A 13289-nucleotide genomic window follows, 5' to 3' on the forward strand; every position below is an offset into this window, starting at 1 on the left:
CGCGCATTGTGCACACACATGTATGCATGCACAAACACCCCATACACAGACATATATGTTTGCACCCCCCGCACTTGCACATACACACACACATATGTATGCACACACCCTGTGCACACACACGTATGTTTGCACCTCCTGCACACGCACACACACGCATGTGTGCACACACACGTATGCACACACCCCATGCACGAGCACACACACATATGCATGCACACACCCCATGCACACCCACGTGTGTACCTCCTTGCACAAGCACACTTGCCTTGTGCACACATGTATGTTTGCACACACACCCCGTGCACACACACACACACACACACGTATGTTTGCACCTCCTGCACACGCACACACACGTATGCACACTCATATATGTGCGCACCCCATGCACGAGCACACACACACAGGTATGTATGCACACACACCCCATGCACACACATGTGCACCCCTGCACAAGCACACGCGCATTGTGCACACACATGTATGCATGCACAAGCACCCCATACACAGACATATATGTTTGCACCCCCCGCAGGAGCACATGCACACTCACATATGTATGTACACACCCCGTGCACGCACACGTATGTTTGCACCTCCTGCACATGTGTACACACGTATGTGTGCACCCATGCACGAGCACACGCGCCTTGTGCACATATGTATGTTTGCACACACACCCCGTGCACACACATGTATGTTTGCACCTCCTGCACACGCACACACACATATGTATGCACACACACGTATGCACACACCCCATGCACGAGCACACACACGTATGCATGCACACACCCCATGCGCACACACGTGTGTACCTCCTTGCACAAGCACACTTGCCTTGTGCACACATGTATGTTTGCACACACACCCCGTGCACACACACACACACATGTATGTTTGCACCTCCTGCACACGCACACACACGTATGCACACACATATATGTGCGCACCCCATGCACGAGCACACACACACACGTATGTATGCACACACACCCCATGCACACACATGTGCACCCCTGCACAAGCACACGCGCATTGTGCACACACATGTATGCATGCACAAACACCCCATACACAGACATATATGTTTGCACCCCCCGCACTTGCACATACACACACACATATGTATGCACACACCCTGTGCACACACACGTATGTTTGCACCTCCTGCACATGCGTACACACATATGTATGCACACACACGTATGCACGCACCCCATGCACGAGCACACACACATATGCATGCACACACCCCATGCACACCCACGTGTGTACCTCCTTGCACAAGCACACGTGCCTTGTGCACACATGTATGTTTGCACACACACCCCGTGCACACACACGTATGTTTGCACCTCCTGCACACGCACACACACGTATGCACACACATATATGTGCGCACCCCATGCACGAGCACACACACACATGTATGTATGCACACACACCCCATGCACACACACATGTGCACCCCCTTGCACAAGCACATGCACACATGTATGTATGCACACACACCCCATGCACACACATGTGCACCCCCTTGCACAAGCACACACGCCTTGTGCACACACGTGTGTGTATATACACATACATACATATTCAGCCCCTTTCCAGCCCCTCACGTGTGCACATACACACGTGCTGCCCCTCCCCATGTCCCCGTGTCCCCATGTCCCCGTGTCCCCATGTCCCCGTGTCCCCGTGTCCCCGTCCCCGCCCCCAGGGGCAAAGTCCAGCGGCACACGGGCCGTGCGGCCGCGGCACCATGATCCCCTGGCTGCTGGCGGCGCTGAGCCTCTGCACGCCCGGCACAGGTAGGGACGCGCCGGCACGCGCCAGAACACGCTATGGCTGCTGCAGCACCCCGCGGCACGCTAGGACACGCCACAACATGCCACGACATGCTGCAACACACCCATGACATGCTAGGACATGCCAGAACATGCCATGACATGCTGCAGCACCCCATGACATGTTGGGACACACCAGAACATGCCATGACATGCTGCAACACACCCATGACACGCTAGGACATGCCAGAACATGCCACGGCAGCTGCAGCACCCCGTGACATGCTAGGACACGCCAGAACACGCTACAACCCCCCACAACACACACTAGGACACACCAGAACATGCCACAACATGCTGCAGCAGCCCATGACACGTTGGGACACGCCAGAACATGCCATGACATGCTGCAACACCCCATGACATGTTGGGACATGCCAGAACATGCCATGGCAGCTGCAGCACCCCGTGACATGCTAGGACACGCCAGAACACGCCATGATATGCTGCAATACCCCACAACACACCACAACATGCCACAACATGCTGGAACACCCCACGACACGCTAGAACACGCCACAACATGCCACGGCAGCTGCAGCACCCCGTGACATGCTAGGACACTCCACAACATGCTACAACCCCCCACAACACACACTAGGACACGCCACAACATGCCACGGCAGCTGCAACTCCCCATGACATGCTAGGACACGCCAGAACATGCCATGACATGCTGCAGCACCCCATGACATGTTGGGACACGCCAGAACATGCCATGACATGCTGCAGCACCCCGTGACACGTTGGGACATGCCAGAACACGCTATGGCTGCTGCAGCACCCCATGACATGTTAGGACATGCCAGAACATGCCATGACATGCTGCAACACACCCATGACATGTTAGGACACGCCAGAACACACTATGGCTGCTGCAGCACCCCATGACACACTAGGACACGCCAGAACATGCCATGACATGCTGCAGCACCCCATGACATGTTAGGACACGCCAGAACATGCTACAACCCCCCACAACACACACTAGGACACACCAGAACATGCCACAACATGCTGCAGCACCCCATGACATGCTAGGACATGCCAGAACATGCCATGACATGCTGCAACACCCCATGACATGCTAGGACATGCCACAACATGCCACAACATGCTGCAACACCCCATGACACGCTAGGACATGCCACAACATGCCATGACATGCTGCAACACCCCATGACATGCTAGGACACGCCACAACATGCCACGGCAGCTGCAGCACCCCATGACATGCTAGGACACACCAGAACATGCCATGACATGCTGCAGCACCCCTGACACGCTAGGACACGCCAGAACATGCTACAACCCCCCACAACACACACTAGGACACACCACAACATACCACAACATGCTGGAACACCCCACGACACGTTGGGACATGCCAGAACATGCCATGACATGCTGCAGCACCCCGTGACATGCTAGGACACGCCAGAACATGCCATGACATGCTGCAACACCCCATGACATGCTAGGACACGCCAGAACATGCCATGACATGCTGCAACACCCCATGACATGCTAGGACACGCCAGAACACGTCACGGCAGCTGCAGCACCCCGTGACACCCCACAACATGCCTCAACATGCTAGAACATGCCACAACATGCTGCAACACCCCACGACACGCTAGGACATGCTGGAACATGCTACAACACCCCACAACACCCCACAACACACCACAACATGCTACAACATGCTACAACACCCCGCGACAGCCCGTTTGGGTTCATTTGCTCTATTTTGGGGTGCATTTCCCCTTTTCTGGGTGCACTTGCTCTGCTCTGCGTGCTTTGACCCTGGTTTGGTTGCCCCCTCTTTGTTTTGGGTGCCCCCCCCGCCTTTGTTTTGGGTGCATCCATCCTGGTTTGGGTGCATTCGCCCTTTCTTTGGGTGCATTTCCCCTCGGTTTGGTTCACTCACACAGTTTTGGGTGCGTTCACCCTTTTTTGGGTGCATTCACCCTTTTTTGGGGTGCATTCACCAAGTTTTGGGTGCAATCATTTTGGTTCGGGTGCATTCACCCAGTTTTGGGTGCATTCATCCTGTTATGGGTGCATTCACCCTTTTTTGGGGTGCATTCACCAAGTTTTGGGTGCAATCATTTTGGTTCAGGTGCATTCACCCAGTTTTGGGTGCATTTCCCCTCATTTTGCTCCAATCACCCAGTTTTGGGTGCATTCACCCAGTTTTGGGTGCACTCACCCAGTTTGGGGTGCATTCGCCCTGTTTTGGGGGCATTCACCCAGTTTTGGGTGCATTCATCCTGTTATGGGTGCATTCACACTTTTTTGGGGTGCATTCACCAAGTTTTGGGTGCAATCATTTTGGTTTGGGTGCATTCACCCTGTTTTGGGTGCATTCACCCTTTTTTGGGCTGCATTCACCCAGTTTTGGGTGCAATCATTTTGGTTTGGGTGCATTCACCCAGTTTTGGGGGCATTCACCCAGTTTTGGGTGCATTCATCCTGTTATGGGTGCATTCACCCTTTTTTGGGGTGCATTCACCCACTTTTGGGTGCAATCATTTTGGTTCGGGTTCATTCACCCAGTTTTGGGTGCATTTCCCCTCATTTTGCTCCAATCACCCAGTTTTGGGTGCATTCACCCAGTTTTGGGTGCATTCACCCAGTTTGGGGTGCATTCGCCCTGTTTTGGGGGCATTCACCCAGTTTTGGGTGCATTCATCCTGTTATGGGTGCATTCACACTTTTTTGGGGTGCATTCACCAAGTTTTGGGTGCAATCATTTTGGTTTGGGTGCATTCACCCTGTTTTGGGTGCATTCACCCTTTTTTGGGGTGCATTCACCCACTTTTGGGTGCAATCATTTTGGTTCGGGTGCATTCACCCAGTTTTGGGTGCATTCATCCTGTTATGGGTGCATTCACCCTTTTTTGGGGTGCATTCACCAAGTTTTGGGTGCAATCATTTTGGTTTGGGTGCATTCACCCTGTTTTGGGTGCATTCACCCTTTTTTGGGGTGCATTCACCCACTTTTGGGTGCAATCATTTTGGTTTGGGTGCATTCACCCTTTTTTGGGGTGCATTCACCCACTTTTGGGTGCAATCATTTTGGTTCGGGTGCACTCACCCAGTTTTGGGCTCATTCACCCAGTTTGGGTGCATTTCCCCTCATTATGCTCCAATCACCCAGTTTGGGGTGCATTCCCCATTTTTAGGTGCTTCCCTCTCATTTTGGGCTCATTTCCCCCCATTTTCTCGCACCCCCCACCCCCTCCGTGTCCCCCCCAGGCCTCCCCCCGCGCCACATGGACTCGGTGATCCACATGGTGGAAGCCCTGGAGTCACCCCACGCCAACGTCACCGTCACCATGGCGGAGCTGGCGTTGGCGCTGGGTGGCTGCAGCACCCCGGGGTGCCGCGCGGTGCTTGGAGAACCCCCCAACGTCACCACGGCCCCGCCGGCGCTCAACCCGGACCAATGGCAGCTCCTCACGCAGCTCCTCCACCGCGACGCCGCGGTGCTGGCGCCCGACGGCTCCACCGTGGCGCTGGGCCCCCTCCTGGCCGGCATCGCCGTGGGGTTGAGGCGGGCGGGCGAGGGGCCCATCCTCGACGCCCCCGTCGATCCGCTCTTCGCCGTCACCATCGCCGAGGCCTTGGGGACGTCGTTCCTCTTGGCGCGCCGCGGCCACGGCGCCACGTTGGGCCCCGGGGGCTGCTGGGACGACGTGGACCACCCCCAAAATTACACCCTGATGGGACCCCCGTCGCTTGTCCCCGATGCCGTGGCCAACGGGGCGATGGACGGGGTGCTGCTGGGCAACCGCTTGGCCGGGGATCCTATCTGGCTCGCCAAGCTTCTCCGTGACTACTACGGGACAGGTAACGGCACAGAGGAGGGGAGACCGCCCAGCAGCTACCGGCGGCGGGATTTTGGGGTGCTGGCGGGGGCGGGGAAGCTGGAGAAGGAGGTGCTGGCCATGCTGAGGGTGCTGCGGGTGCTGCCGCCCACCCGGGAGCTGCTGGAGGACGTGGGTGCCGAGGAGGAGGTCGCCATCGCTCAGCGCGCATCGCGGGAGTTCACCGAGCGCTACGTGGGTACGAATACGGCACCGGGGGGTGATGTCACATCTGTCCCCAACCCTGGCATCCCCAGGGGCACCTCAGTGGAGGTGGCGCTGGGGGGAGTGGAGCTCCGAGAGTTGGTTGGGGACATGGGGCCTGGAGGGGTCAGGTGACACTATGGTCCCTGGGGGGGCACCCACTGGTGGCTTGGACACCAGGGTGTCCCCTGGGTGTTACCACTGGGTCCTTTGGATGTCACCACGGTGTCCTTTGGGTGTCACTACAGTGTCCTTTGCGTGGTCACCATTGAGTCCCTTGGGTGTCACCACTGTGTCCTTTGGGTGGTGGCCCCTGGATGGACACCAATGTGTCCCTGGGTGTCATCACTGTATCCCTTGGGTGGTCACCACTGTGTCCCTTGGATGGTGGCCCCTGGATGGACACCACATGTCCCCTGGATGGACACCAATGTGTCCCTGGGTGTCATCACTGTATCCCTTGGGTGGTCACCACTGTGTCCCTTGGGTGGTGGCCCCTGGATGGACACCACATGTCCCCTGGATGGACACCAATGTGTCCCTGGGTGTCACCACTGTATCCCTTGGGTGGTCACCACTGTGTCCCTTGGGTGGTGGCCCCTGGATGGACACCAATGTGTCCCTGGGTGTCACCACTGTGTCCCCTGGGTGTCACCACTCTGTCCCTTGAATGGTGACCCCTAGATGGACACCACATGTCCCCTGGATGGACAGCAACATGTCCCTGGGTGTCATCACTGTGTCCCCTGGGTGGTCACCACCATGTCCTCTGATGTGTCCTCCATAGATGGGTCCCTGGCCAGACACCACCATGTCCCCTGTGTGGACACCGGTGTTCCCTGGGTGTCACCACTGTGTCCCTTGGGTGGTGGACCCTGGATGGTCACCACCATGTCCCCTGGATGGACACCAATGTGTCCCTTGGGTGTTACCACTGTATCCCTCGGGTGGTGGCCCCTGGATGGCCACCGATGTGGCCCCTGGGTGTCCCCACTGTGTCGTTTGGGTGGTCACCACTGAGTCCCTTGGGTGGTGGCCCCTGGATGGACACCAGTGTGTCCCTGGGTGTCACCACTGTATCCCTTGGATGGTGGCCCCTGGATGGCCACCGATGTGTCCCCTGGGTGTCACCACTGTGTCCCCTGGATAATGGGGCCCTGGCCACTGATGTGTCCCCTGGATGGTCACCACCACGTCCTCTGGTGTGTCCTCCATAGATGAGTCGCTGGTCAGACACCACCATGTCCCCTTGGTGGACACCCCCCTGTCCCCAACCAAGACCCACCCTGACACCCCACATCCCCCCACTGAGCTGACCCCAGGGGGACACCCCCCTGTCCCCACCCACAGTGTCCCCAAGCTGGTCCCCAAGTATCCATCACCACATCCCCTCCCTCCCCTTCCCCACAGAGTGCCCGGCCATCGTCCCCCGCTGCATGTGGGGCGCCCGCCCCTACCGGGGCACCCCCAAACCCTTGTCCCTCCCCTTGGGCTCCGTCTACATCCACCACACCTTCTCCCCCGGCACACCGTGCCGCAGCTTCGCCGCCTGCGCCGGCGCCATGCGCGCCATGCAACGCTTCCACCAGGACACGCGCGGCTGGGACGACATCGGCTACAGGTAAGACCCACCCAGTTCACCGCGTCCCCGGCACCGGCGGCGCCCGGTTGACCCACCGGTGCTTCGGCAGCTTCGTGGTGGGCTCGGACGGCTACGTGTACCAAGGGCGCGGGTGGCACTGGGTGGGCGCCCACACCAAAGGCTACAACAGCCGCGGTTACGGCGTGGGCTACGTCGGGGATTTCTCGGCCACCTTGCCGGACGTCGACACCATCGCGCTGGTGAGGGACGAGCTCCTGCCCTGCGCCGTGCGCACCGGTCGCCTCCGCCATAACTACACCGTGCGTGGCCACCGGCAGATGGGTCACACCGATTGTCCCGGAGAGTCGCTCTTCCGTGAGATCGAGACCTGGCGCGGCTTCGTGGTGAGAACCGGGCTCGGTGGTGGCATCTCCGGGGGTTGGAGGTGGCGCGGGGATTGATGGGGGTTTCTTGTCTCTGCTGCAGTGAGGATCGGCCCCACGGGTGCTGGGCTGGATGGGTGCTGGTGATGTGGGTGATGGTTGACATGGCAGCGATGGATGGCAACCTGGGGGGACTCTGGGTCCCGTGGGTGCCAGATGGACCTGGTTCTGATGGACCCAGTCCCATGGGTGCCAGATGGACCTGGTTCTGATGGACCCAGTCTCATGGGTGCCAGATGGACCCAGGTCCCGATGGACCCAGTCCCATGGGTGCCAGATGGACCCTGGTCAGATAGACACCAGTCCCATGGGTGCCAGAAGGACACTGGTCCCATGGGTGCCAGATGGACCAGGGCCAGATGGACCCAGTCCCATGGGTGCCAAATGGACCCTGGTCGGATGGACACCAGTCCCATGGGTGCCAGAAGGACACTGGTCCCATGGGTGCCAGATGGACCAGGGCCAGATGGACCCAGTCCCATGGGTGCCAAATGGACCCTGGTCGGATGGACACCAGTCCCATGGGTGCCAGAAGGACACTGGTCCCATGGGTGCCAGGTGGACCCAGGTCCTGATGGACCCAGTCCCATGGGTGCCAGATGGACCCTGGTCAGATGGACACCAGTCCCATGGGTGCCAGATGGACACTGGTCCCATGGGTGCCAGATGGACCAGGGCCAGATGGACCCAGTCCCATGGGTGCCAAATGGACCCTGGTCGAATGGACACCAGTCCCATGGGTGCCAGAAAGACACTGGTCCCATGGGTGCCAGATGGACCAGGGCCAGATGGACACCAGTCCTATGGGTGCCAGATAGACCTGGTTCTGATGGACCCAGTCTCATGGGTGCCAGAGAGACACTGGTCCCACAGGTGCCACATGGACCTGGTTCTGATACACCTGGTCCCATGGGTGCCAGGTGGACACCAGTCCCATGGGTGCCAGATGGACCCTGGTCCCATGGGTGCCAGAAGGACCCAGGTCAGATGGACACCAGTCCCATGGGTGCCAGAAGGACACTGGTCCCATGGGTGCCAGGTGGACCAGGGTCAGGTGGACACGAGACCCATGGGTACCAGATGAACCCTGGTCCCATGGGTGCCAGATAGACCCTGGTCCAGATGGACCCAGTCCCATGGGTGCCAGATGGACCCCGGTCCCATGGGTGCCACCAGCCCAACCCAGTCGCCACAAACCACCCAAGATTCCACCCCAATAAAGTCAGTGCCAGGACGTTGGCTTTGGGTGGTTCCTGGAGGGGGAAACTGAGGCATGGGGGGTGGGGGGCAGCCGTGGGGTGATGGGAGAGGAGCCGGGCACCCTGGACCTGCTGCAGGGCTGGGTGCTGTGGCACCCCAAGGTGGCCACCCAGCACCCCAAGGTGCCCACCCCACAGCACCCAGGAACTGCCATCTTCAGCAGCTGTTCACTCTGAAACCTAATGATGGCGCTTAAACCAGATGAATACAACTTGCCACAGGGGTACTCAGTCCCCTAAGAGGGGTGACCCACAGTGGGGTGACCCCTCTTGGGGTGTCCCCAGCCATGGATCTGGCTGAGGCAGAAGCTCAGATGACCTGTTCACTCTGAAACCTAATGATGGCATTTAAACCAGATGCACATACCCAGCAACCAGGGTACTCAGTGTCCCCGGGGGATGGTCTGGGGTGGGGTGACCCTTCTCAGGATGTCCCCAACTGTGACCCAGCCCAGGTGGGAGTGCAGATCACCCGTTCACTCTGAAACCTAATGATGGTGTTTAAATGTGATGCACGTAAACGGCCACCAGGGTATCCAGTCCCCACCAGGAGGTGTCCCGTGGTGGGGTGACCCTTCCTGGGGAGTCCCCAGCCATGGGTCTGGCTGAGGCAGGAGCTCAGATCACCCGTTCACTCTGAAACCTAATGATGGCATTTAAACGAGATGCATGCAACCAATCATCAGGGTACCCAGTCCACCCCGGGGGGTGACCCACAGTGGGGTGACCCTTCTTGGGGTGTCCCCAGCCATGGGTCCGGCTGAGGCAGCCGCTCAGATGACCTGTTCACTCTGAAACCTAATGATGGCGTTTAAACCAGAAGCATGCAACCGGCAACCAGAGTACTCAGTGCCCCCTGGGGGGCGGTCCAGGGTGGGGTGACCCTTCTTGGGGTGTCCCCGGCCATGAGTCTGGCTGAGGCGGGAGCTCAGATCACCCGTTCACTCTGAAACCTAATGATGACTTTTAAACCATTTGCACACAACTGGACACCAGAGTACCCAGTCCCCCCAGAGGGGTCACCCACAGTGGGGTGACCCTTCTTGGGGTGTCCCCAGCCATGGGTCTGGCTGAGGCGGGAGCTTAGATCACCCGTTCACTCTGAAACCTAATGATGGCATTTAAACCAAATGCACACAACTGGACACCAGGGTACTCAGTATCCCCAGAGGGGTGGCCCACAGCGGGGTGACCCTTGGGATACTGAGTACCCCCTGGGTGTCCCAGTCTGTGGTGCCCTTCTGGTTAATGCCCATCATTAGGTACCGTTCAGAGTGAACGGGTGATCTAAGCTCCCGCCTCAGACCTAGACACATGGCACTGGGGCACACCCAACGAAGCGGTCACCCCACTGTGGGTGGACCTTCTTGGGGTGTCCCCAGCCATGGGTCTGGCTGAGGCAGGAGCTCAGATGACCTGTTCACTCTGAAACCTAATGATGACATTTAAACCAGATGCATGCAACCGGCAACCAGAGTACTCAGTGCCCCCTGGGGGGTGGTCCATGGTGGGGTGACCCTTCTCGGGGTGTCCCCAGTCATAGGTCCGGCTGAGACGGGAGTTCAGATCACCCGTTCACTCTGAAACCTAATGATGGCATTTAAACCAGATGCATGCAACCAGCAACCAGAGTACACAGTGCCCCCCAGGGGGTGTCCCATGGTGGGGTGACCCTTCTCGGGGTGTCCCCAACCGTGTCCTGGCCCGGGCAGGAGCTCCGATGACACCATCGGGGCAGAGGCGGAGGGGAGGGTGTGACTGAAACTCCCGCCCGGTCACATGGGGAACCCGCCACAGGAACCGGGGCGACCGCGTCCCGGGCGCGGAGCAGCCGAGGTACCGCGGGGACACGGGGGACACGGGGGACACGGGGGGACACACACGACACCCCGGGGATGCACAGGGGATGGGGGGGGGGATGGGGAGGGGGCAGCAGCACCCTGAGGGGTCTGGGGTGCTGCAGGGGGCGCTGTGGGTGGTGGGGTGCAGTGGGGTGCTGCAGATTGAGGTGGGCACCCCAAAACTGCTTCTGCACCCCCATACCCCTCCCCAGGCACCCACTTCAGCTCAGCTATAGGGTGCTGCCCCCTCAAAATCATCGGGCGCCAAAGCAACCTGCACCCACATCTCACCCCCCACCCTGGGGTGCTATGGTGCATGGGTGCACCCCCCCACATTGTGCTGCACCCCTGGGTGCACCCCGGGGTGGGGGGGGGGGTCGCCGGGGTGGGGGTTGGGGTGCAGGTGGCGGGAGGAAACGCGGCGGCGGCGCCAGGGGAAACGTGGGGGTGATGGAAACATCCGGCACCCGCCTGCACCCGGGGCCCGGGTGGGGACGCGGCACCTGCCGGGGTGTCACCCGTGTCACCAAACCCCCGGCTGCTGCACCCCCGTGTCACCCCGCCCGGGTGGGGATGGGTGGGGGCACCCCGGGAATGGGGACACCCACAAATTGGGGACCCCTTGGTGCATAGAAGCACCCTGGGGATGTGGGCACCCATGATTTGGGGACCCCTTGGTAGGCAGTGGCCCCATGATTTGGGGACCCCTTGGTGCATAGGAGCACCCAAGGGACACGGGCCCCCACAGTTTGGGGGTTGGCAAGAGCACCCTGGGGATGTGGGCACCCACAATTTGGGGACCCCTCAGTGGGCAAGAACACCCTGGGAACATGGGCACCCACAATTTGGGGACCCCTGGTGGGCAGGGGCACCCTGGGGATGTGGGCACCCACAATTTGGGGACCCTCTGGTGGGCAAGAGCACCCTTGGAATGTGGGCACCCACAATTTGGGGACCCCTTGGTGAGCAGGGGCACCATGATTTGGGGACCCCTTGATGACAGGGACACCCTGGGCACGTGGGCACTCACAATTTGGGGACCACCTGTTGGGCAAGAGCACCCTGGGGATGTGGGCACCCACAATTTGGGGACCCCTTGATGACGGGGGCACCCTGATATGGGGACCTGGATTGGGGTGCCCTGAATGGGAAAGGGTCCAGATATGGGTGCCCAAATAGGGGTGTCCCATAGGGGGGTTCCAAAATAGGGTCCCTGGTCGTGGGTGCCAAGATGAGGGCACCCAAATTGGGGCACCCATATGGGATCCCTGGATGGGGACACCCAAATTGGGGCACCCATATGGGGTTTCTGATATGAGGACACCCAAATTGGGGCACCCATATGGGTCCCTGGAGGGGGACACCCAAACTGGGGCACCCATATGGGGCCCCTGCTCATGGGTCCCTGGATGGGGACACCCAAATTGGGGCACCCATATGGGGTCTCTGGATGAGGACACCCAAATTGGGGCACCCATATGGGTCCCTGGAGGGGGACACCCAAACTGGGGCACCCATATGGGGCCCTGGAGGGGGACACCCAAATTGGGGCACCCATATGGGTCCCTGGAGGGGGGACACCCAAATTGGGGCACCCATATGGGTCCCTGGAGGGGGACACCCAAATTGGGGCACCCATATGGGTCCCTGGAGGGGGGACACCCAAATTGGGGCACCCATATGGGTCCCTGGAGGGGGACACCCAAATTGGGGCACCCATATGGGTCCCTGGAGGGGGACACCCAAACTGGGGCACCCATATGGGGCCCCTGCTCATGGGTCCCTGGATGGGGACACCCAAATTGGGGCACCCATATGGGGTCTCTGGATGAGGACACCCAAATTGGGGCACCCATATGGGTCCCTGGAGGGGGACACCCAAACTGGGGCACCCATATGGGGCCCTGGAGGGGGACACCCAAATTGGGGCACCCATATGGGTCCCTGGAGGGGGGACACCCAAATTGGGGCACCCATATGGGTCCCTGGAGGGGGACACCCAAACTGGGGCACCCATATGGGTCCCTGGATGGGGACACCCAAATTGGGGCACCCATATGGGTCCCTGGAGGGGGACACCCATACAGGGACACCCCTCAGATGGGGGATCCCTGGGTGGGGGTGCCCCATTTGTCCTCCTCAGATGTGCCACCCAAACAGGGGTGACCAGCCCGTGGGTGCCCACCTCAGTGTTCCCACCCCACCCACGGGTGACGTGTCCTCCCCACCCCATAG

The 13289-nt window shown here is 59.7% G+C and overlaps 1 protein-coding gene across 2 annotated transcripts; it reads left to right on the forward strand.

The window, feature by feature from the left end:
• The first annotated feature begins 1728 nt into the window (after positions 1 to 1728).
• PGLYRP2 (peptidoglycan recognition protein 2) lies at positions 1729 to 9188 on the forward strand. Of its 2 annotated transcripts, none has more exons than XM_065043799.1 (5): positions 1729 to 1817; positions 5115 to 5924; positions 7340 to 7550; positions 7621 to 7915; positions 7998 to 9188. In XM_065043799.1, the coding sequence occupies exons 1-5, from the start codon at positions 1769 to 1771 to the stop codon at positions 7998 to 8000; spliced, it is 1368 nt and encodes a 455-aa protein (XP_064899871.1). In that variant the 5' UTR covers positions 1729 to 1768; the 3' UTR covers positions 8001 to 9188. The 2 variants fall into 2 exon arrangements, with proteins under 2 accessions (XP_064899871.1, XP_064899872.1); XM_065043800.1 differs by having other exon boundaries at positions 5115 to 5708.
• The last annotated feature ends 4101 nt before the right edge of the window (positions 9189 to 13289 follow it).

The sequence above is a fragment of the Columba livia genome, chromosome 30 (assembly GCF_036013475.1).
Source record: "Columba livia isolate bColLiv1 breed racing homer chromosome 30, bColLiv1.pat.W.v2, whole genome shotgun sequence".
Classification (NCBI taxonomy): Eukaryota; Metazoa; Chordata; class Aves; order Columbiformes; family Columbidae; genus Columba; species Columba livia.

Coding starts and splice junctions, on each gene's coding strand:
- PGLYRP2 (XM_065043799.1), top strand. CDS start 1,769: ATGATCCCCTGGCTGCTGGCGGCGCTGAGCCTCTGCACGCCCGGCACA. Junction 5,925..7,339: donor GTTCACCGAGCGCTACGTGG/GTACGAATACGG, acceptor CCTTCCCCACAG/AGTGCCCGGCCATCGTCCCC. Junction 7,551..7,620: donor TGGGACGACATCGGCTACAG/GTAAGACCCACC, acceptor GTGCTTCGGCAG/CTTCGTGGTGGGCTCGGACG.